Raw genomic sequence first — 25,040 nt, 5'->3', positions numbered from 1 at the left:
GGGCTAAAGATTATGGGGAGTAAGTGTGAATGTGGACTCATCAGATCAGAAGTAATCTCGTTGATGGAGCAGGCTAAAGGGCCGAGTGGTCTAATCCTGCTTCAAATTCATACATTCACATATATGTTTGTATTTTCTCTCCCAAAATGAGATCAGAAATGAGGGAGGGCAAGGGAGTTCTGAAATAAATAGGGAGAGAGGGGAAGGCGGGTAGAAGATGGGTACGGGAGAAGATAGGTGAAGAGGAGACGGACAGGTCAAAAGAGGTGGGGCTGGACCCAGTAAAGGTGAGTGTCGGCGGGGAGGCAGGGAGGGGATAGGTCAGTCCAGGGAGGATGGACAGGTCAAGGGGGCGGGATGAGGTTGAGTGTCGGCGGGGAGGCAGGGAGGGGGTAGGTCAGTCCAGGGAGGATGGACAGGTCAAGGGGGCGGGATGAGGTTAGTAGGTAGGAGATGGGGATGGGGCTTGAGGTGGGAGGAGGGGATAGGTGGGAGGAAGGGCAGGTTAGGGAGGCGGGGACAAGCTGGGCTGGTTCTGGTATGCGGTAGAGGGAGGGGAGATTTTGAAGGTTGTGAAGTCCACATTGATACCATTGGGCTGCAGGGTTCCCAAACGGAATATGAGTTGCTATTCCTCCAACTTTGGGGTGGCATCGTTGTGGCACTGCAGGAGGCCCAGGATTGACATGTATTCTGAGGAATGGGAGGTGGAGTTGAAATGGTTCAATTGAAATGGTCCAACTCACCCTCCCATTCCTCAGACGACATGTCCATCCTGGGCCTCCTGCAGTGCCACAACGATGCCACCTGAAGGTTGCATGAACAGCAACTCATATTCCACCTGGGAACCCTGCAGCCCATTGGTATCAATGTGGACTACACAACCTTCAAAATCTCCCCTCCCTCTACCACATCCCAAAACCAGCCCAGCTTGTCCCTGCCTCCCTAACCTGCCCTTCATCCCACCTATCCCCTCCTTCCACCTGACGTCCATCCCCCATCTCCTGCCTACTAGCCTCATCCTGCCCCCTTGACATGTCCGTCCTCCCTGGACTGACCTATCCCTTCCCTAACTCCCCACCTACATTCACCCTTACTGGCTCCATCCCTGCCTCTTTGACCAATCTGTCTCCTCTCCACCTATCTTCTCCTCTGTCCATCTTCTACCCGCCTCCCCCTCTCTCCTTATTTATTTGAGCCCCATTCCCCTCCCCCATTTCTGAAGAAGGGTCTAGGCCCAAACGTCAGCCTTCCTGCTCCTCTGATGCTGCTTGGTCTGCTGTGTTCATCCAGCTCCACAACTTGTTACCTCAGATTCTCCAGCATCTGCAGTTCCTACTATCTCTGACACACTTCTAACAAGTCACTTAGACTAAGAAACTCAATATGTAAACAGTACTTGATAATTTATATGCAATATGTTTAATTGGAACTTCTGAAAAGGAAGAAGTTGGAATTGAGTTACAAGTCACATCCCTGTTGCACAGCATTAAAGCCGACAGAGTTATTTATGGACCACTTAACTGAAGAAAACATTCCAGTGGCTGGTTTACCCACCAAAATACTCTTGGCATATACATTTTTAATCAAGCATATATTTCTTCTTACCAGAGGTTTGAAAGTCACTGTCATCTCACAAGACATACCAGCTGAAATCTGACCTGGAGGCTTGAAGCTAGGAATAAATAAACATAACAGAACACAGGATAACAAGAAGCTTTATAAGACAACAACCATACTCCAAATCTGCAGCTGTCTTCAAGAAATGAGAAGATGCTGTTTTGACACATATACTCCAGAATGGGATGGAATGTATGTTTGGAACAATCACTTTAAAGACAATCATTGGTCATCTAAAATACTAGCTGACTGGTTGTCAAAACAAAATTTGATAGTTCTTCAAGGTTTCTTTTAGCTTCCAATGAAAACGCTTCCTCTGTAATTATAACAATAACAAAGCACTTATATAACTGATATAAAAATGTACAAAACTGGGTCTATAAACTATCCTAAAAATAATGGGGTAAACTCAGCACTGGGTGGTAGCATGAATTGTAATACTTATGCTCTAACCATTACACCCCAAAGACCACTGGAATAAACTCACCACCTGTTATGCACAAACTGAATACAACACAAAATGGGGTATATTGAGTTTCCAGTGATTTTTCTGCTTTACCAAAGCAACTGAATTGTTTGAGTAGATTAAGCTGAGGTAGTCAGTCAGTCACTGTTACTGAGATGACTGGAAATAATTAAATACAATAACTAGAATAATCAGGCAATGGATCAGTTATACAACAAGGAATACTAACTGATTTTTTTTAACTTCAAATTTCATTCTGAAGTATTTGTTTTAGGTGAATAGCATTTGACTAATTTTCTTCTCTGCCTAACAACACAAGAACATCCTATTCCTTTGTGTGGTGGAAATCAGCGATGGTTCATAAGATATAGGACCAGAATTAGACCATTTGGTCCATCAAATCTGCTCCGTCATTTTATCATGGCTGATATGTTTCTCAAACCCATTGTCCTGTCTTCTCCATGTAACCCTTGATTGCCTTATTAATCAAGAACCCATCTAGGACTGTCTCAAATATACTCAATATCTTGGGCTCTGCAGCAATGAATTTCCCAGATTCAGCTCCCTCTGGCTGAAGAAATTCATTCTCATTTCAGCTCTAAAGCATCGTCCCTTCATTTTGAGGTTGTGTCCTCAGGTTCTGGTCAAAACTTATTGTTCTTTAATCTCTGTTTTCTAGGTACTTTCCACTTCCTTGCAGGAGATGCAAAGTGGCTGGTTCACAAGTTATAAAGTCTGTGACTTAAAAGTTAAAAGCAACAGCTTACAGCAACTGATGAGAGAAGATGATAGGCTTTCTTCAGGCTTCAAGTACTTTCTCCTGCACAAAAACACACTACCTCCACTTCTAGAGGTTCAAAGGTTTCTGGCAATATCATTTCTATCTACAAGCTCTTCAGCTATTCAGCAGCCAATCATATAGTTGCAAATATTAGGACCAGATAAGTCCCCCTACAACTACATCAAGAAGATAGCCTAGATCCAACCTTTTTCTTAAGTGCAAGGTGCTGGTTATTTTACGACTAAATAGTGACTGTTCCAAGATAGCAACATCCCATGAAGACATCCTTGACAAAAAAGGCAAATTTAGAGAAATAGATTTTCTCATGTGCAATCCTATTAGCTCGAAAGAGGTACATGCAGCGGCTCCCCAGAGAGACAGAGCGCAGCAGCCAGGCCATTCCTCCAGGCTGTAGAAATAACACTGTGCTGGGTGGTGACCCCTTGACCAGGCTTCCAGGGTCTGGTGGTGTGGCCTCCTCTGCCAGATTTCTAGAAAGAGAAGGCACAAATCTGAGCCACCTTCTCTACCAGAATCTCCAGTTCCTTTTGGAGAATCACTGTGCTATTTACTCCTTCTCTGATATCATCAGAAAGACTGTCCATTCTGGATCAGATTTGAGCTTCAGGATGCCAGTGTAGCCTGGTGCTTCGCAGTCTGTTAAATGGCCTGGGCACCAGGGATGTTTGTTGCTCAGCGGGTATTCTGTGAGTGCAGATTTGTCCAGGAATGGCTCACGGTGCAAAGGAGCCAGTAAGAAGAGTACTATAGATGCTATGTAGGAATTTAATGAGATGAGATGGTCAGGTGTTGCAAGAAATTTGCAAGATCTCACAACAGAAATGCTCCATGGAACCTGATGAAGCTTAACCAAAAAAAAGTAAGATTCACCCATGTTATTAATTCGAACACAGCTGGTTCCATTTTAATTCTAAAACTATAGAACTAGATCCTACTACATGTTTAGATAATGCCAGGCATTATGTAGGCATTGATAAATGAGGAATTAGTACCATTTAAATTTTAATTATTTATCCATTGAAGTGAATTACATACAACTTAATAGTTTAATTGCAAACACCTTTTTAATAGTAATAAAACATTTCTAGTTATTACATAATACTCACTCAACCTCAATGAAGTCTTTCAAGCAATCAGTGATGGCAATCAGCCTGCAGAAAGTGATACCGTATGAAGCATTTATCAGCTTTGCCTTTTTCTTGTAAGTTTGACCAACGTCAAAGTTCTAAAAATGCAAACAGTTTACAACATGACTATTAGCTGACACCAATTTATTTGTACTGTGAATTATAACAGAACAGAATAAAATGGTAACGTTCAAGATACAAAATAAAAATCAAGGAAAATAAGTAAAAATACCACAAACACCAAATTCTGAAGAAAAATGTAAGATGCTAGAAATATATCAAGTCAGTCTGCATCTGCAAAACTAGAAAACATGTTTAACTTTCTGAATGCTATTCCCTTGTCAGAAATGGAAAAGGAATCATTAGAGTTGCTTAACAGGATTGAGTGAAACAGGAGACAGTAGATCTAATTTCTATATGTAAGTTTATCCTGTGGCCAAATGGAAGTTCCTTAGTGAGGCCAATATATCGGTTGTTTTGAATTAGGAAGTTTGTAGATGAATAAATTTTTGAAAACTTTGATCATGGAGAAGGCAGCATAAATTGTCCTTCTATTTCAGACACAGCAGTGTGATATGTGTATGACACTTATGATCCCAGCTGATGACTGATGGAAAAGTCCGATCTCAGAATGAAACCTCGCTTCACTAATTTTTTTTTTTATTTAGTTAGTTAGCATTGAGCCTGCAGATTTTCTTCACATGAGCACAGACATTTATTACAGAAAAAAAGAAGAAACAATTCAGCTAGCTAAATATAAAAGGCAATTAGAATGATCTTCAACTATATAGCAAAACAAAGTTTCAACCTGTTTCCTGACACAATCCATTACACAGACACAAGTCATGAGAAAATACACACCTATATCATATCTTCAACTTGACGTTTTGAGCCTAGACCCTTCATCAGCAAAGGAGGAGGGGGAGAGGGTCCTGAAATAAATAGAGAGAGAGGGGGAGGCGGATTGAAGATGGATAGAGGAGAAGATAGGTGGAGAGGAGGGCTGTCTCCTCTCCACCCATCTTCTCCTCTATCCATCTTCGATCCGCCTCCCCCTCTCTCCCTATTTATTTCAGGACCCTCTCCCCCTCCCCCTTTTCTGATGAAGGGTCTTGGCCCTAAATGTAAGCTTTTGTGCTCCTAAGATACTACTTGGCCTGCTGTGTTCATCCAGCTCCACACCTTGTTATCTCGGATTCTCCAGCATCTGCAGTTCCCACTGTCTCTCATATCTTTAAGCTTCCATTTATCCGATTGATAGTTTCTTTGCTCCAACCCTGGAGACAATGTGATGATTCCATTCTAATACTGCCAACATCAAATTTTCACAAATCTGACAGCACAAAGTTTCTTAGCTCTCATAGCCTACAGATTTCTATACAAACTTTCCTGGCTAAAAAGATTCATAAACTAAATCTTTCTGCTGGGATGATGAGTTCCCTGAAATGTTTTCAACTCCTGTAGGCTAGAAACTAAAAACTTACTTCTGAGCTCAATTCTGGTGTTTTTCAAACAGAATTTAAAACAAAACTTGCTCAATCCTAGAGATAATGGGAACTGCAGATGCTGGAGAATTCCAAGATAATAAAATGTGAGGCTGGATGAACACAGCAGGCTGAACACAAAGACAACGTTTAAATGTTAAGATAAATATTTACTCTACCGTCATACAAACAACAGCACAAGCATCTTTCTATTATCATCCTAGATTTCTACAGTCACTTGCTTTCTGACAAATTCTGGATTTAGTTCACTGTTCCAGAAGAACTCTCTGACTTTATATTTTTTAAAAAGGAAACCCTATATGGAAATAACCAACACTTGTCTGTCTATAACTGCAAACTCAAAATTTAAAAGTACCATTAGTATTTAAAAAATTATGCACCAATCACACAATTGTAGTGTATGTGCATTATTTCACGCACATCACATTACTATTTTATACCATTTCAACTACATAGGACCACAGGATATATTGAAAATCAGTGAAGAATAAAGTCAGAACAGATAGTAAAATGTACTCGGAGTTATAACTGTTTGGAATAGTGTCCCAACAAACTGTTTAAGGGCACATTGTCTCACTATTTTAAATACAACTCAGAGTCAGGATAGAATTAATCTTACTTCAGAGATAAAACTGGAGAGATTGATTCAGCTTTTTGAATTTGTGACATTTAATTTTTTGGTTGTGCCTTCCGTGGGCATAACTGTTTCACAACCCAACATCTAATGCTATGATTTTGAACAATGTTATTTTGTAAGGTGTTCAATGATAAGACATCAACTGTTTTATTTGGGAACTATTCCACGTACTTACTAGTCTGTAGCAGAAAATATGATTTTAATCAAAATATTTTCTCAGTTCATTAATTTTATACTGATGTTCATTAGTTCTACATTCAAATTCCAAGTTAAGTAACCTGCCTGTCTTGACATTATCTGTGAGAATGAGATGAACATGAAACTTGCTGAACCAGTGAACTTACCAGTGTAAAACAGGAAAGCCTGAGAAGTGAAATTAGAAAAGGGAAAATCAGCAGGTGGACACAGATAGGAACAACATTACCAGCAGTGAGGAGACATAAACAAAATGAGCAGGGATTCAAGGAAAAGGAGCTAACACAAACAGGCAAAAAAAAACCAAAATGAACAGCATTGAAGAAAGATAAGTGATATTCAGTGACTGCATGCTCAGTTAAATTGATTACAATATATCTTCTATTTCCTAATAATTGTTATCTACTCATTTGGATTAAAATAGAATTAAATGCACTGAAATGCTATTAATTTTTAGACACTAAAATACATATCTATCATTGCAGGATTCCTAAATTAAAGACTCAATATTAACTTATCTCAACATTATGCAGCCCTACACATAATTGTAAAGCAAGGTCAGCTAGCTCACTGACATTTTTTTTTGGCATTAACTTATGATGTGGCTAGTATCCAAACTTTAGCGTTGGACACAGCAGTCAGTAAAAGGCTGCATGAATCTTCACAGCAAGGGGATATTGTATCAAGGAACAGTGAGAAGGTGAATCTGAAAAGCAAGGAACTCAGAATTAAGAGCATATTATAAAACATTTCAAATTTGAGGAGTGAAAGAAGAAGAAAAATATGCTGTGTGTTTGCCAAAGATTGAAGTTGATGAATACTACAGGATACTACAGAATTGACCCACATTTGAGACCTTCAGGCAAATAAAGGACATGGTGGTGAGTTAATGCAGCAGCCTCCTTGGTATCAAACATTCAGCTTCTAACAAAGGAACCTCACCTACAGTTTTGTAAATTAATAATTTTCTCTTTAGGTATAGGAAGTTAATGAAGCACAATCTTACTTTCAACATTGGCATCCAAAAGTGTAAAACAATCTGAATCGATTATGTGACACCAACCTTGAAGTGAATAATATCGGGCTTGCTGTAGAAAGGACAGCCTTTGAATTCCCGACCAGCTGCTACTTGTTTTTGGACAATCCCACTTCTTTGTTTCTCCAACTGTCGTGCCAATATCTCTTGTTCCATCTTACTAGTACCTGCTCCGAAACGTTTGCTGACCTTTTCATCCTTAGTGACACAAAAATACATCCAATACATGGTAACAAAGTGTTTTAAAAATAAGCCTATATATACCTTAAATCCTAGCCTTTTACAAATTGACAAAACTTTTAAAGGAAAAGGTATTTGCTTAAATCTACGGTCAAAAATATTTAGTGTTCTACTTTAAAACAAAAGGGCTTATTTCAACTCAGCAGAGTGTGAGGTAAGGGAGTTGGAGGGGGCTAACAAGACATTATGAATGGTAGGACTCTGATAATTTTGTGTGCCCTTTTAACCCTGCTATCTGCAATCTCTTGTGCTCATTTACCTCATGTCACTCTGTTCCTGCACCCATATTTTACCTGTATCTTTCATTTTTATTGATTCTCCTTATTCTCTGCACTTAGCACAAATTTATTTTTATTATAATGGTGATTCTAACATATTACAGTGACATATAATTCAAAATTTGCAATAATGTGGTCAGTTAGACATTCTAAATAAAAATACCAAAGTAGATAGCATAACAAAAGTGTATTTAAAAAATAAATGTCTTTTAATGAGCCACCCTTTTGTGTCATGCTCTTTGATTTCAAAGCTCTGCCACATCATCACCACCAGCCATTACTGGAATAAATGTCCTTTGTACCTTGTTGGGTGTGTGCTCTTTATCCCAAAGCCCCGGAAATTCAGGCAAATTAAGACTTTCTTCATCCAGAAGCTGGTCACTGAAATCCTGCGTGAAATAATTTGGGATTTGTTCTGTGATGGCTTCTTCATCTGATATTTGTGATGGGGATCGCCTTTCTTGCTGCAGGGGAAAGAAAGAAATCTATAATATCTATGTATTTATAAATACATTAGATCTAGGAATTGATCTTTCTGATTCAACTTAATCTCAGGGTCAAGATTCAGATTTCTAATTTTCCATGAATAAGATATAAACCTGAGCTTTAAGGAGCTTATTTAAAATCTGTTAGTGTCTCTAGCCCGTCTTATGCTGCACTATTAATCCATTCCAAAAACCAAATTGCAGTGTGAACCTATTTTCTTATACCAAATCAATCTCCTCTCTGCGTTAATGCATGTGTTCTTTACTTGTGTACCTGTACTGAAGAAATAGGTGAACTCTGTTGTTTCCAATCACTTTAATTATACACCGGTTCTAGAATAAAGCATTTTATTTATCAGACAAAATAATGTGAAATACAGTTAACATATTTTGAAAAAAATAAAGGTCTACATATTACATAAAAATCCAAACAAGAGAACAATCAAAATTAGACAACACAGTGTTGGAGCTGGAGGAACACAGCAAACCAGGCAGCATCAGAGGAGCAGGAAAGTTGATGTTTCGGGTCTGGGCCCTTCTTCAGAAATGGGGAGGGGGAAGGGATCTCTGAAATAAATAGAGAGGAGGGGTGGGGCTGGGGAGATTAGGTAGGATGGTGTTAGGTGAGTGCAGGTAGGCAGTGGTGGGGATTGGTCAGTGAGGTGGGAGGGGCGGATAGGTGGGACTGAAGAAGAACAGATAGTGCTAGGTCAAGGACATAGGGATGACAGGAAAGGTTGGATATGGGATATGGCCAGGATTGGGGAGATTCTGAAACTGGTGAAATCCATGTTTAGACAATTGAGCTGTAGGCTCCCAAGGCGGAATATGCGGCACTGCTCCCCCAGTTTGCGGGTGGTGTCATTGTGACACTGGAGGAGACATTACACTCAGAGAGTGGGAGTTGAAATGGTTCGCGATTGGAAGATGTTGTCGTTTGTCACGTATAGAGTGCAGATGCTCTACAAAGTGGTCTCTGAGTCTCCGCTTGGTCTCAACGATGTAGAGGAGGCCCCATCAAGAACAGCGAATACAGTAGACCAAGTTGACGGATATGCAGGTGAACCCCTGTCTAATGTTGAAGGTTTGTTTTGTGCCTTGAATAGAGGTGAGGGGGGAGGTGTAGGGACAGGTGTAGCACTTCCTGCTGTTGCGGGGAAAGGTGCCGGGCGTGATAGGGTTAGTAAGGAGAGTGGAGTGAACAAGGGAATCATGGGGACAGCAGTCCCTATGAAAAGCAGATAGGGGTGGGGAGGGAAATATATCTTTGGTTGTGGTGTTGGATAGTAGGTGGCGGAAATGGTGGAAAATGATATGTTGAATGTGGGAGTTAGTGGGGTGATGTGTGAGGACAAGGGGATTCTGTCTTCATTTTTGTTGGGAGGATGGGACATGAGGGCAGTGGTGCAGGAAATGCAAGAAATGCGATTGAGGGCATTTTCAACCACCGAAGGGGGGAGATTACGATCCTTGAAATAGGAGGACATCTGGGATGTGCGCGAGTGGAAAGCCCCATCTTGGGAGCAGACGCAGCCTCTTAGCCTACAGCCCAATGGTCTAAACATAGATTTCACCAGTTTTAAAATCTCCCCACTCCCAGTCTCATCCCTGCCTCTTTGATCTGACACAACCTGTCAATCTTCTCTCCCACCCGTCCACCCCTCCCGTCTCACTGACCAATCCCCATCACTGCCTACCTACACTCACCTATCATATCCCACCTACCTTCCCCAGCCCCAACCCTCCTCTCTCTACTTATTTCTGAGCTCCCTTTCCCCTCCCCATTTCTAAAGAAGTGCCCTGATCCGAAATGTCAACTTTCCTGCTCTTCTGATGCTGCCTGGCCTGCTGTGTTCCTCCAGCTCCACACTGTGTTATCTCTGACTCCAGCATCTGCAGTTCCTGCTATCTCTGGGCAATCAAAATTAATTGTTTGCTTGTAGGGCCTGAGAACCCATTATTAAACATGCAGGAGCGTGGGAGTCAACTTTCTTAAGAAGGCAGGCAACAAATCTGCTTAAAAGATCAACTATTATCAATGAACTACTGCAGATAACGGTGGCAGGCCTGGCTTCATAATTCATGGACAAAAGCTCAGTTGCTGGAAAAGATCAACAGGTCTGGCAAATCTGTAAAGGAAAAAATAGAATTAACATTTCAGGTCCGGTGACTCTTCCTCAGAAGACCAGGTCTGTGGCAGGCCTGCTTCATAATTATCAGCTTATATGTCCAATTTTAATTGTGTCTTTGGAGAGGTGTTTCTGCTCGGCCTGCAAATTAAAAATCTATTCTTACATCATCCATCTGGAGAAGGACCAATGATATACTAGGAACAAAAATATAAATCCCCTCTTCTGGTTGCTAACAAATAGCTTCAAGACAAAGATCAATAGACTCCTGGATGTTGAAGATTTGAAGGAACATGGGAATAGTGTGGGAAAATGAACTACTTAAATGGCAGAGATAATGGGAACTGCAGATGCTGGAGAATCCAAGGTAATAAAATGTGAGGCTGGATGAACACAGCAGGCCAAGCAGCATCTCAGGAGCACAGCTCCTGAGATGCTGCTTGGCCTGCTGTGTTCATCCAGCCTCACATTTTATTACTTGAACGGCAGAGCTGGCTTCAGGATATGAATGATCTACTCCTGTCCCTACTTGCTAAATAATGAGTGGAATAAAAATCAAGTTTCTTTGAGATGCCATGGCACCTACCTGCACCATCAAACAGAAAAATATAGGTATGTTCTTACTTCAAGGATGAGTTACTGATAATTTTATAATCACCTATTGTATTTTGCTAAGCCTATTGTCAGCAGCAGTACCTCACTGTAGCCTGTTGCCCTTTGCTAAAATTTTTGCTCTTATGCGTTTCAGCTCTATTAGGAGCTTGGTTCCTGCTTGCTGTTCATCTCCTTCTACGTTTCGGGTGTATATCTTCTGTTGACTCCCAAAGTTTTATTATGGGTTCCAGAAGTATCATCACTGGAGTTATAGTGGTGAATTCAAGCATTTCCATTTGAATTGATCACAGCAGTAGCTTAACAGCATGACATGAAAAACTAGTTTATCGCATCACTAGCATCAGAATTACAGAGAGAAAACAATCACTGCAAATTTTAATTCCATTTACACCTTCAACAAGTTACTTCAATTTATTATGAAAGGATTTTGTGTACCTCTTAATTAGAAAGATTGATGCCAATGATGCTCTGCAAAGTCACTCATTCAAAACAAACCCGTTTTTCAATTCATACAGACATAAACATATAAACATATTACTCAATAGTTCCAGGGGATAAATTATGTAATACCATTATATCTATTTATATATTGAAAAACTTGGTGAACTTTTTATGTTGTCTGATCGTAATTCCTAAGTCATCATTTTGAGTCTTTTTTTAAATGCAGAACTCAACATTGAAAATTTTTACTTAATACATTCTGCAGACTGTTAAGAGTTCTTTCATCTCAGTCAGATGGCATGTATACCTTTAAAACCTGGCCATACGTAGCAAAATAGAATTGCAACGAACATATGGTATAGTATAATTATGTATTGCTGAAAAGACATTTTGTTGAAGCTTTTTATCTTGTATTCAGCAAGGCAATTCGTGAGAAATAGCAAAATAAAGAGAAAACAAGATTCATACTCTATGAAGGCAAAGCGCTCTTCTTTATGACAATGCGTTTATCAATCAAAATCCACATGCCAACCAATCAGTACTCTCTTCTCATACAAAATGAATATCGGTTTTACTTTACTTTGGTATTCTTATGAACTGTCCTGATGAGTGCAAGATAAAGCCTTACACAAAGTTCGTCTTTGTTAGTAATATTCAAGTTCAATATTACTAAATAATTATAACAAAGTACATAATTTTGACAAATCAGTTACTTCACTTACTTCATGGGTATTTATAACTCTGTCATCTTCAGAGTTGTTTTCTATGCACTGCAACAGCTTTTCCCCTAATTTCCACACTTCTGAAGTTTTATCTTTGCTCTTTAGATTTTCTGGAAATAGTACAGGATACATCTTCTTCTTCTTTTCCATATTGGATTCTTCCCTGAGGATCTTAGCCATAATTTCTGCCTTCAATGTTTTCTGCTCTTCTACAAATTCCCTTTCAAAGGTAAATATATGACAAAACTCAAGTCCTGATACTGAATCATTGGCATGAAAAGGCATTCAGACCAGCTAGTTTATCCTGATGATTGTGTTCCACTGGACCCTCCTTATATTATCTCCCACAATTAAGACATCCTCCCATTCCTATCTCCAGCATTTTTAACTTTTCTCTGAAATACCCATCTCAACTTTTCATGTTCCATATAGCAACCACAGATAAACAGCAGATAGATATAATATGAATACAGATTAATTCAATGAATTACATTTCTTTGAAAAATAAGCATTTTTAGAAACTGCAATTTATCAACTATCTTTAGATTACTTCTGTTCACTGAATTAAACATCAAACATAAAATGTTTACAATTTGAGTATCTTGCACACATTTTATAAATCAGAAGACAAATTTTTATCTTGCTTCCTCTCCATCCTATTTTGCAAAAATATACTTTATTCTTAAAAACATAAGTCTTTATGTACATACGCAGTTACTAAAGCAGTTCAGATCTACACAGTTTTTGCGTACAGAGAAGGAAACAAACATTGGGGTTTGACTTTTCGATAGTTATAACTAATCTAAAGGCATTTCCTAATTGTGCTAGGAACTAGGAACTATTTACATGTATCTGAGGCATCGGGAGGGTCCAATGACTGAACAGACCTCCAGTGTAGCTTGGCAGAAAGACCTTATATGGTGGCCTTTTCGCACTGTGCTTTGGCAGCAGCTGCCACAGGCCTTAGTATGTCTCTCAGTCTGCAACACTCAGTCAGGGTCAACTCGTTTAACTGGAAGACCAGCAAGTTTTGAACAGACCAAAGAATGTCTTTCACTGAGTTGAAGAATTTCTAGGTACAGCTGATGTTTGTTTCGGTATGTATCCTGAGGAACAGACCACAGAGCACAGAGTTCTGCATCATGGATTTGCTCAGCATGAATCTTGACAATAATCACTGCATGTCTCTCCAAAGTCCCTTCGCAGAGGGACATTCCAGAAGATGCTGACAGTCTCATCCATGCGGACCTCTCCCCGCCAACAGCCTCTTCAAGAGCAACGTGCGATAGCTTAGAGAGCCTGAAGTTACAAAGTTGTATTAACTAATTGTGAATTGGAAGGCAAGGATCTAGAATTTCTTTGCTAATAAAATGAGAAGGGAGAAGACTGTGCAATCCCTTTAAGAGGTGATGTGTTTTTCTAAGTTTGGAGAGTAAAATTAAAATGTATCTGTAAGCAACTGACGGGCATACAGACAGTTCTGAAATTGAAACGTATCATTGGCTGTGTGATCGGAAGCCTTAGTAATCAAAAGCCAATTGAATTTAAATTTGATGGTTTTGACAACCTCAGACCAATGCTATTGTAAGAAAATTGATGTCATTCAAAGTCTATAAGGAGAAGGTTTTTGAAAATCATTACAAGAGTGAACTGCCATCTGAGAAATGAGCATTTAGCTGTCAGAAGAAATCACTAAGCTCTCTAAGAAACCACCATCTATCCATAAAAGGTACCATGGCACTTCTAGCTAAGAGTCCTCACAGAAGATGTCACAGAGAAAAGCAGATAAGAAATCTAAAATTCGTACATTTACCCGTGGGGATAAAGTATTGGTCCTGTTACCAGTGGTAGAAGATCCCTTCAAAGCAAGGTATAGTGATCATTATCAATTAAGAAGAAGTTGAGTCAAGTGAATTATTTGGTAAAGATGCCACATAGAAAGAAACTTTATTGGGTATGTCACATGAATGTGCTGAAACTATGACAGGGAACCAGAGAAACAGGTATTAGTTACTGCCCCTCAGAGTGAGGAATCAAATCCAGATGATTTGGATTTTGATATGCATCAAAATAAGTTAAATAATGAGGAAGTCCTTGGAGAACAGGATAGGATTGTGAGCTGTCTGTCTCAGGAACAGAAAACTGAATTGAAAGGATTGTTGAGCAATATGAGGACATATGCAGAAATAGAATGGGCCAGACTAATATTATATTACTTAAGGCTGAAGTAGGGAATGCTGTTCCAATAAAACAATACCCCTATGGGCTCAATCCTTTCTATACCTGTGTGGCTTTGAGAGAATTAGAAGTGATGTTCCAAAAAGACATCTTCAAGCCGAGTCGAAACAAATGGAGTTTGCCAATCATGTTTGCTCCCAAACCTGATGGTACTTAACGATTCTGTACTGGTTATCAGAAAGTCAATGCCATAAGTAAATCGGACTCATGCCCAACTCCAAGGCTGCAATCCTGTGTGTAAAAAATTGGACAAACCACTGACATCACAAAGTTAGGCTTACTTCATGGTTACTGGCAAGTACCTTTGTGGGAGACAGTGAAAGACATTTCTGCATTTGTAACGCTGAATGGGCTGTGTCAATTTAAAGTGATGCCCTTTGGAATGAAGAAAACACCAGCCACTTTTCAAAGACTTATCAGCAGAGCTGTGTCAGGTTGACTAACTGTGCCATCTATATAGATGATTTACTTATTTTTAACCATTCATGGAAAGATCACATGGAGCACTTAGCAGGACTCTTTGAAAGACTACGGGAGGCAAAACTGGTTATAAATCTAGCAAGAACGGGATTCACAAAGGCAAAAGTGATGTTCTTGGGACACAACATCAGACATGGAAGGATGACCCCAAGGAACGTGAAGACAAAGGCCATTGTGGAATTTCCAAGACATTCCTCAAAGAAAGAGGTGCTTCGATTTTTGGGACTGAACATATTCTACCAAACCTCGGTAGCATCGTGGCACCACTGACATATTTGCTAAAGAAGAGCACAAAAGTTTGGTGCACGGAACAATGCCATGAGGCATTAGGGAATTTCAAAGCCACGTTTACCACCACACCAGTTTTAATCACACCCAATTTCTTGAAAACATTTAAAGTCACTATTGACGTTGCGATGTAAAGGTTCCAGCTATGTTGCTGCAGGAGGATGATGGTGGAATTAAAGGCCAATTGATTATTTTTCAAAGAAACTCAATATCCACCAGAGAAAATAATCCATCATTGAGAAAGAGTTACTGAGCTTGGTACTGGCCTTATGAATCTAAAGAATCATAGAATCCCCACAGTGTAGAAGCTGGCCCTTCAGCCCAACAAGTCCACAGTGACCGTCAGAGAATCCCACCCAGACCTATCCCACGAGAAAGTGTACGTGCACGAGAGAGAAAGAGAGAGAATGTGTGTGAGAGAGTCTGTGTGTGTGTGAGTGAGTGAGAGAGAGGGAGTGTGTGTGGGCAAGAGAGAGTGAGTACGCAAGAGAAATTAAAATATTGTGAGATATGAGAGTCAACTAGTCCCTAATAGTAACAGATGAAAGTATTTGAACTCCTTCTGAAATGTTCCTGACAGTATGGTAATCTATGGAATAACTGGAGTGATATTTAGTGATTCCCTATGTAAAATCAGGTTGGAAAGTCCAATCAAGAATGGGGAAGTGACAGTGGGAGGGATTGAAAGAGTGTCTATTCAAGGAATACAGTTTGTTCTTGTAAACAACCTAGCAGGGTCAAAGGTGTGAGTGATGCCCCTTGTTGTGGAGAAGCTGAAGGAAAACTAGGGAACTGAGGAGTTAAAGGAAAAATATGCTGGAATATTTTCCAGACTGTGTGGTAACAAGATCCCAGTTGTAAGTTACAGCAGGAAGGAGAAACCAAAGTGCGACACAAAGGAATTGAGGTCCAGTTACCTAATCATTGTTTGGTGAAATGGTAAAGAGAAACATAAACAGGTAGAGCATTAGGCAAAGATGTTTACTTCTGAAAGATTGCAATGAAAAGATGAGACAACCAAATATTTATATCATAAAGCCTACTTGGAAAAGAAATCTGAAAGTTTTCCTAAATGTGTTATCTTAAGGACAGAATCCAAAAGTGAAAATGGAGACCCTGGTAGGTTAGAGATAACAAGGTGTAACCCACCTAATCTACACATCCCCCCCGAACACTACAGACAATTTAGCATGGCCAATCCACCTAGCCCGCACATTTTTTTGGGCTGTGGGAGGAAACTGGAGAACCCGGAAGAAAACCGCACAGACACGGGCTGAATGTGTAAACTCCACACAGACAGTCACCTGAGGGTGGAATCGAACCCGGGTCCCTAGTTCTGTGAAGCTGCAGTGCTAACCACTGAGACACACCGTGCCACCTCTCAAATGTTTAAGATACAAACAATGTTTTGGAGACTGTTGTGTATACAAGCAACAATACACACACCTTTTTGGAAATCGTTAGGGACAGGAATACAAGACAATTTTGTTAGAGTCTTAGTTTACAGGCTTTAAATTAACAGATTGTACATGTTGCAGGCTGTGAAAAGTTATTGCTAAGGTTATCATGGGTTTAAAAGTTTAGGTTATTGACCCAAGTATCTCATGATAATGGTGTTCCATTTTTTAAAAAAGCCATCTTTTCATAATGATGGTTCAACTTTTTTCTTCAAGGGTGAGGTGTTACGAAGTTGTGTTGAATAATCATGAATCGGAAGGCAGGAAGCTAGAAATTGTTTGTTAAATAAAAAGGAGAAGAATGCGTCGTGCTTTTAAGAGGTGATGCGCTTTTCTAAGCTTTGAGATTTAAATGAAAATGTGTCTGTAAGCAACTGAAGGGCAGACAGACAATTCTGAAATTGAAACATGTATCAATTAACTATGTGATCAGAAACCTTAGGCTTGTTTTGAGCTGGAATCAGCCAATTAATTTAAATCAATTACTTAGTAATCAAAAGCCAATTGAATTTAAATTTGATGGTTTCGACAACCTCAGACCAATGTTATTGTAAGAAAATTGATATGTCATTCAAGGCCTATAAGGAGAGGGTTTTTGAAAATTAGTGCAAGAGCAAACTGCCATCTGAGAAATGAGCATTTAGCTGTCACAAGAAATTGCTAGGCTCTCTAAGAAAGCACCATAAAAGGTACCATGGCACTTCTAGCTAAGAGTCCTCACTGAAGATGTCAGAGAAAACATCTAACAGCCAGATCAGTGGGAGAAAGTTGTTTGACTTGAGAACAGCAGAAGAAAAGCATGTAAATTTTGAGAGAATAAGTTTTAATTTATTTTCTTATTACTTAAGTTTATATAAGTAGGACTTGTGTTTATACGAACTGCATACAAATAGAATTTATTTCAGTTAGGGGCTAGTTAGTAGTTAAGGGGGAATTGTTCAGTTTGTTAGTAATTCTGTTAATTTGTTCACTGTTAGGGTTAAATCAGTAAATTTTTACTTATAAAGTGAATATCAGCAATTTTCTTTCATTTAATCTCTGCTCCTCTGTAACAGTTTAGTAGTTAGGTCAGGTGAAGTAAGCTTCTCTGGGTGTTTCAAATTTAATTATTAGAAGGGGACCTCTACTCCTGCCATAATAGATCAGAGGCGTATGTTTCAATTTTAATTATCAGGGGGGTTCGACCTCCCCTTCCTAACATCAGGCATTCAAGAATGGTTTCACAGGTAGTGCCCTTCTCACCATCAGCCATCTGGGTGCTTATTGGAAAGATCTGGCAATGAGGCACACTTTCAAGTGACTTTGACAGTCTACTCAGGGAACCGCCCAACAGGTCCACACTCTCCTTTTCCTGCACGGTCTAGAGGATGCTCCATGCTGACCACTGCTTGATGGACTTTTGGTCAAAGATGATATTCTTCACAACTTTCTCCTCGTGGGATGTGATATGGGAAGGTGCAACTACATGGGGTGTTCTGCAGCAGTGAGGCCAGACCTATCCTTCATAACACTGGGGACAAGCAGAACATTAGTAAGTAGTGACACTGAGTGTTTGTAGAGAGTGTCTACGCATAGCTTGATGCAGGGGCACACAAAGGCAGCCATCAGGTTGAGGATGGCATCGGGTAGATTATTCCCCCCGTTGTTGTCCAGCACTTTAAATATGGTGTCCCTTTTGGCCCGAACCATCTTTAACCTCCAAATGAAATAAAGGATGGCTCGCTGATGTTGGCAGCCCAAGCTCAGAGAAGAGGCCAAACCCGCACCACATACAACAACACCGAGAGTACCTCACACCTGATGAGCAGGTTTTTAGCCACAAAGGAGAGGGAGCAGTGCTCCTATTTGCCCAGTTTTTGCTTCACTTTGGTGAGTCACTCCGCCCAAGCTTTAGCATCACCCTCAGTCCCTCCAAACCATATTTCTATATGTCCTGATGGTGAAGGGAATTAAGGATCGGTCAGCCTACTTCCCAAAGAACATGGCCTTGCTCTTGCCCCGATTTGCCTTGGTAGCCAAGGCCAGTTCAAACTGATCGCAGATGCTCATGAGTCTGTGTACTGACAGTGGATCCGAGCAGAAAACAGCGATGCAATCCATGCAGAGGGAGGCTTTGACCTGCTTGTGACTGCTGCCTGAAAAAGTCACTCTTCTCAAACTTGCAATGTGCTTGATGGGCGTGGCAAAAAGCTTTACACAACACACAATCAAGGCAGGAGAGAGTGACAGCCCTGCCTGACTCCTGATCTAATTAGGAAGCTTTCTGATTCCCACTCATTTTTCAATAAAGTCTGCATTTGACATGTAGAATTTTGCTTCATCTTAGCTTAGGTCCTGGAGACTGTCCATAGTGGGCGCTGGTGAGTTGGCATAGAGGGTGCAAGGAAAATGGGTGGTGGTGGTTAGGGCTGCTTGGGGAGATATAAGTTGGTATCAGAGGCATAATGGGCCATGAGGTGAGTGAGTAGAGGGGCACGGGGCACTATAGGTTACTTGGATGGGGCATGGGGAGTGTGTGTGTGGATGTGAGGGCAGGTGAGGGCTGGGAATTTGTTTCTCGTTTTATTAACAGTCACAACAATGTGCTGGACCATCAAACTGTGCCTTTCCCACAGCCTGCCTCCCCATTCTGTGGCTGCCTTCAAACTCTTACCAGCATGGCAGCCACAACCCTAGTTGATCCCCGCCCCTACCCTGAATGAAAATCACATAATTGGGGTCAGATTTGCAGAGCTGAGATTTTTACTCACTACTCAACTTAGCAATAAAAATTGATCGGCCTTATATTTAGCTGCAATTTCTCCCCTTCTGTAAAGTTCAGAATTCTTCTTTTCTTTCACTTTTAAAAGGTTAATTTTGATAAAGACACAAAAAGTGTCAAAACTTTACAAGATCTACTTTGTTTCGCCATGAGGGTGTGATCACTTTATAATTGCTGTGCACATTCACTAGAATCAGCTCAGACTAATTAAAATAATCCTTTTTTAGAGAAGGAGTAAACCGAGTTGGCGGGACTCAAACTAAGCTTCACAGGCAAAAATTCTGTTGGAATAGGGGAAAAAAACAAAGTTCTGAAGCATATCGTTAAACATCTTGTGCTCGTGAATTTTAAATGCCAGTAAATTCCTGTGCACCCCACATGAAACAGCATGACACAAATATCATTTTTCCAAGATGCAGTGCTACAATCTGGGCTCATTATTTAGATCTGCATATGCTATTAATACTCCTATCTCTGATGATTTTCATGGTGATCTTCATGGCTACATTTTTAGTACAAACTCACTGAGCTACTAAGCATGCCAAAAACTGAGTTCATATGTTAGACCCAGTGAGTCCATATGTGCAAGTATTTCAAAAGTAGTCAGAAAAAGTTGTTTGAGAGAATGGGATGGTCTATAAGTCAGCCTCTAGTTAATACTCCCATATATTTGAATTAGCATCAACATAAACCAACCTCAAGGTAGTTCAAATTAAAATCATCAGATGGGCAATGTAGTTAGTTTATAAAACAGTGACAACTTTTGGCCAGTATCAGTAGGACCAAAATCTTAATTTACATGGAAAATTCTGCTCTTTGCAGCTATGACATTTAAAAGCCTAAATCAATAAAACACTGCAATCAGAAAGTAGTATCAGAGATAATAGGAACTGCAGATGCTGGAGAATCTGAGATAACAAGGTGTAGAGCTGGATGAACACAGCAGGCCAAACAGCATCTTAGGAACAGGAAAACCAGCCCACCTTGTCCCCGCCTCCCTAACCTGTTCTTCCTCTCATCTATCTCCTCATCCCAACTCAAGCCACACCCCATCTCCAAACTACTAACCTCATCCCGACCCCTTGACCTGTCCGTCCTCCCTGGTCTGACCTATCTCCTCCCTACCTCCCCACCGACACTCACCTTTACTGGCTCCATCCCTGCCTCTTTGACTTGTCTGTCTCCTCTCCACTTATCTTCTCCTCTATCCATCTTCAATCCACATCCCCCCTCTCCCTATTTATTTCAGAACCCCCTTTCCCTCCCCCATTTCCAATCAGAAATATTTGAGTCATTGAGTGCTGGTTGAAAGTATTGAGTTGGGTTTATACCAGGTCATTGGCAGATGGCATTGCAGTTTACCCTAGGAAATGTACTCAAATGCTTGTGGCCTGGTCCCACTATGTATTTTAGACTCCCCACTCTCTTCCACCACTCAGTCTCCCATTATCATCTCTGTGCAGAGTCAGTAGCAAGCAAAACGGGCAGAGCACATTAAAATATAATTTCTTGCTCTCCGAAAGCTGCAGTGACTGACCTCTTACAGGTCATAGCTTCTTAGTTTCAAATTTGCAGGATAATGTTTGGAATAAGGAATGTACAGGTTCGGTCAATTTATACCACCTGCAAATGGTATTATTGTGGGCAAAAGTGGAAATGATTGGATAATTCAGTTATACAATCCATACCTGGACACAGCACTGCTCTAAGTGACTAGGATTAATTTTGTGGACATACATGCCTGTAACATTCTTCAACTACTAAGGAATTATCCTGCTTTCACTGGGACATTTGCTGCAGTCATGGTCATGAGCACTGTTTGCTGTAGTTCGTGCAGTTTCTTTTCCAATACACTTTTCGATTGTCATAATGCATTCTTTAAATAGACTGCCCACTGTGTGAATAGATCTTACTGTTCTAAGATCTATTTGTTATGAGTCCCATTTAAGACTATCTCTGCTTCCTACATATTTTAACTGACAATGATGTTGAATAGAATTTTAATTTATAATGAATGCACAAATTAATTTTAAAAATTAAACATGTTATCTGCATCATTTATGTTCATATTTTGACTGCAAAATTTTGAGTTGCAAATCTCACAAAAATGTAATTTATGAATGGGAACATTTAATTTATTGAAGAATCAAACATACTCACTGCTTTTTTTTCTCAAGCTCTTGTAGGTGCTTTCTGTAAAGCATATGTTGTAGGAAACTTTCACTTTCTGAGCCTATTGATGCTTCTTTTTCCTTCTTTTGTTTTTCTGCTGCAGACTGAGCAGCTTTCCTTGCCTGAATTGCCCGGAGGCTTTCCTATTAGCAAGTGTACAAGAAACTGAATTTTATGCAATAACTTTTTAATTGTAAGAGCTAATGAACATACGACATACAACACATATCGTCCTGCAGCATGACCTAACACTAAATATGCTAAAGTGAACTCCCTCACTATTCTGTACTTGCATTTTCTTTGCAACTAAGTCATACTAAACTTGATTTGAATTAGTCTATCTCAGTGAAGCTGAGAGTAGAAATTCTGTATTCACTCAATCTCAATGATTTGGGCTTACATTGGGTGAATTAGGAGAATTAGCCAAGATTCCTGTTTTAAACTCTACATCCAGAGATCCTTGTTGGAATTATGTATCAATGGAAATTGAAATAGTCTCAAATGTAATATCTTCTCCCTGCAAGTAATCGACCCGATCCTACTGTTAAAATTTTGGACAATAGATGTGAGGTATGGTGCAATTCCAATGAACAAAGCTAGGTATTTTTCAGACAGTCTGTACTGTTGTCTCAGGTGAGCAACAACTTCACTTTGGGGAGATATTTAAAATATAATTTGCTGAAGACTGCCAGGAAAAGTAATTTCTTAAATGTGCGCCTTATGTCTGTAATTTTGACATTATTCTGGACAGCACTGCATTTTATTTGGTGCACTTACTTAACTCTTTTGTATTTACAACAGTTTTATATGAGTTTGTTTTTGCTGAGTGGCTTAACATACCCCTGTGAATTATGGGAATGAGCGATTCTCCGAGTTTGTAAATATGAAGCATAAATGAATCTCTGTAGATGGCATACTAAGTACTTGTTGCTTACTGCATTACATAGGCTGCAGGGCAAGCACACAGTGATAGCATCATTGCAGATACCATTAGTCTAATATGTGTATGTCTGCGAATTGAGTAAGTAAATGAACAGTTGCCAGATTACTACATATTTCTAGTTCTGTGTTGCAGACCATGCTTACAGTAAAGTTATATAAACTATGAAAACATTTGCTCACAAGCATTTAGAAATTGATGGAGCGAGTATAAGACTAACATAATATTTACCTTGTTATAATTTAATCAAAAATATGAATTGAATTGTATTTTCTTTTATACTATATTCAGTCAAAACTATTTCACATTTTCTCTAAATTCTTCTGATCAATCTGAGATGATCCAGAACTTTACTAATATTTTGTAATCTTTTACTAAAAAGGCCATGTGCAATCTGTCACAAAATCAGGAATTGCTGGAAAAACCCAGTTGGTCTGGCAGCAGCTGGGAAGGGCAGGCAGAGGCAATGATTCAGGTACAGTGCCATCTCCCCAGTTCTGAGTGCTGGTTTTTTCCAGTAATTTCTGAGTTTGTTTCTGATTTCTAGCAACCCCAGTTCCTTGGTTTTTAATGTTCAATTTGCATACTGTCTTTCCTCCAGCTGGGAATTTGTTTTCGCTCCAATTGCTTAGCAGAGGTTGTATCTAATTGCTTGTGGAACTGAGTAAAAGCCCACACCTGTAATGTGTTCTAGTTCTGAACATTTTTACTACACTAGAACCAGACCTCAAAATCTTGCCTTTTTTCCCCCGATGGATGAACAATTTAACTTCTGTCAATAATTTTTGATTTGTCTATCCAGTTAGTTATCATAGCAATATTTACTCGGCTCATTGTAATGTTTTTCTTCAATGACAATATGATTTGCATCCTCTTCTCCAGGTCATCTCTTATCTTTAGTTCTTTATCAGCTTGTTCTTGACGAGCTCTATTTTGAAAAGAAACATCTCATTATAGTATGCTCGGAAATTCACTTCAGTTTATTTTTATAGCAACTTATGCCTATATAGTACTCATTATGTCATAGTGTTTCATTTCCTCCCTGCACTACTGCCAGCAGCAGTGCTAATGAGAAATAAATCATCAACGTAATGATCATTGGATCTCAGAATCGCCAATTTCCAGGTTTTGGTGGATTCAACACAGACTCCCTTCTGGTAACCTGCCACGCATTTTATATGAGCAAACAATACCTTCCCAGTGAATTTTTTTTCATATTTTCCTCTGGTTTTGGTTGATCTTGAATTTCTCTATGACAGACAGAATAAAATGTTTTGTATTCCAGTAGTCAAAATAGTCAACTTGAGCCAACGGTTCCCATCATCTTTCTCCAATTATGATAGTATGCTATGACAGTTAACATGAATAATTCACCGTGGTTATCATTTTTCAGTTCTGCTGATCAGATTTCACCTGAGCCTCTTCTGCTGCAAGCCCAGTCCTTGCCAATAGTGCAAGTCCTCTGTATTTTGTAGGTTTTACCCAACAAAGGTTTTATGCACTCCAAATACCAAATTTTAGACAAAATCAACATCCATAGTTCTTTTGTCCAAGGTCAGCTCAAGTAGTAGTAGATTTCTCGAATTCTTAAAGGAGAAATTCATCAGCTTAAACAGCAACACAGTTATTCGGTTTTCAGTAAACTCATATTCTATCTGGACATTAGAATGCTAAATGTTAAATGGATTTCACAATGAAGTGAACTACTTGCAAGCACCCTAGAAGAAAAGTCAGCTAACAGTGGGACTTCTACCCCTCTCCTGACAGTCAGCCTTGTGAGATCTCCCAGTTGATCTGAGTCAATCTCTCCCTGGCAGGACTAAAGCTCAGGGCTGAGTGCACCTGGGATTGCAGAAAGTGGCCTGAAGTTGATCATGGCTGCACCAAGAAGGCAAGTCCAGGTACTTTGGATGGGAAGTGATTCCCAGAGTCCAGGTAGGAGGAGGAGGAGGAGGTTGGGAGGCTGAGTTCTGTCTATCAGTTGGTTAAGTGAGGTTTAACATCTTGGGTGGGCAGTACCCCAATGCACATAGGAAATCCCAAAGCGAGGTGTACCCTTTCTTTCCAACATTTTTCATGTCGATCTTTAGAAACAGCCTGCTCACTCCTACTTGCCTGAACATGCCAGTGTATTGTCCCTGTCTATAGGCTTGCTAATATACCTAAGTGACCTTTAATTATTTACCATGGCAGAAGGTCTGCCAATTTCAGCATCTGCCTATTGAATGTGTTATGGGAGTGAGCTCAGTTGCAAAGAAAGTTGGTGAGCTACGATCCAACTTATTTTGTGTCCTCCTTTGAAAACTTGCCTAATGGAGGATCATTAAATTCAGCTCATGGTTAAAATCTCAAAAAATAAATAGCTGAGATGATTTGTTTGAAATGCCTGTTCTACTAACATGTTAA

The 25,040-nt window shown here is 39.8% G+C and overlaps 1 protein-coding gene across 4 annotated transcripts in view; it reads right to left on the bottom strand.

Moving 5' to 3' along the window:
• cfap74 (cilia and flagella associated protein 74) overlaps positions 1 to 25,040 on the bottom strand; it is a 190,787-nt gene that overhangs the window by 109,282 nt on the left and 56,465 nt on the right. For all 4 annotated transcript variants that reach the window (XM_048561032.2, XM_059638059.1, XM_048561033.2 and 1 more), the window contains 7 exons: positions 23,460 to 23,562; positions 21,683 to 21,837; positions 12,299 to 12,518; positions 8,209 to 8,370; positions 7,416 to 7,586; positions 3,995 to 4,113; positions 1,609 to 1,675 (listed from right to left, as the gene is read on the bottom strand). In XM_048561032.2, coding sequence (XP_048416989.1) covers positions 1,609 to 1,675; positions 3,995 to 4,113; positions 7,416 to 7,586; positions 8,209 to 8,370; positions 12,299 to 12,518; positions 21,683 to 21,837; positions 23,460 to 23,562 — 997 coding nt within the window. The remainder of the gene's footprint in view (positions 1 to 1,608; positions 1,676 to 3,994; positions 4,114 to 7,415; positions 7,587 to 8,208; positions 8,371 to 12,298; positions 12,519 to 21,682; positions 21,838 to 23,459; positions 23,563 to 25,040) is intronic.

The sequence above is a fragment of the Stegostoma tigrinum genome, chromosome 28 (assembly GCF_030684315.1).
Source record: "Stegostoma tigrinum isolate sSteTig4 chromosome 28, sSteTig4.hap1, whole genome shotgun sequence".
NCBI lineage: Eukaryota > Metazoa > Chordata > Chondrichthyes > Orectolobiformes > Stegostomatidae > Stegostoma > Stegostoma tigrinum.
The sequence above is the reverse complement of the archived record's forward strand: the minus strand, read 5'-3'. Positions and strand labels throughout refer to the sequence as shown.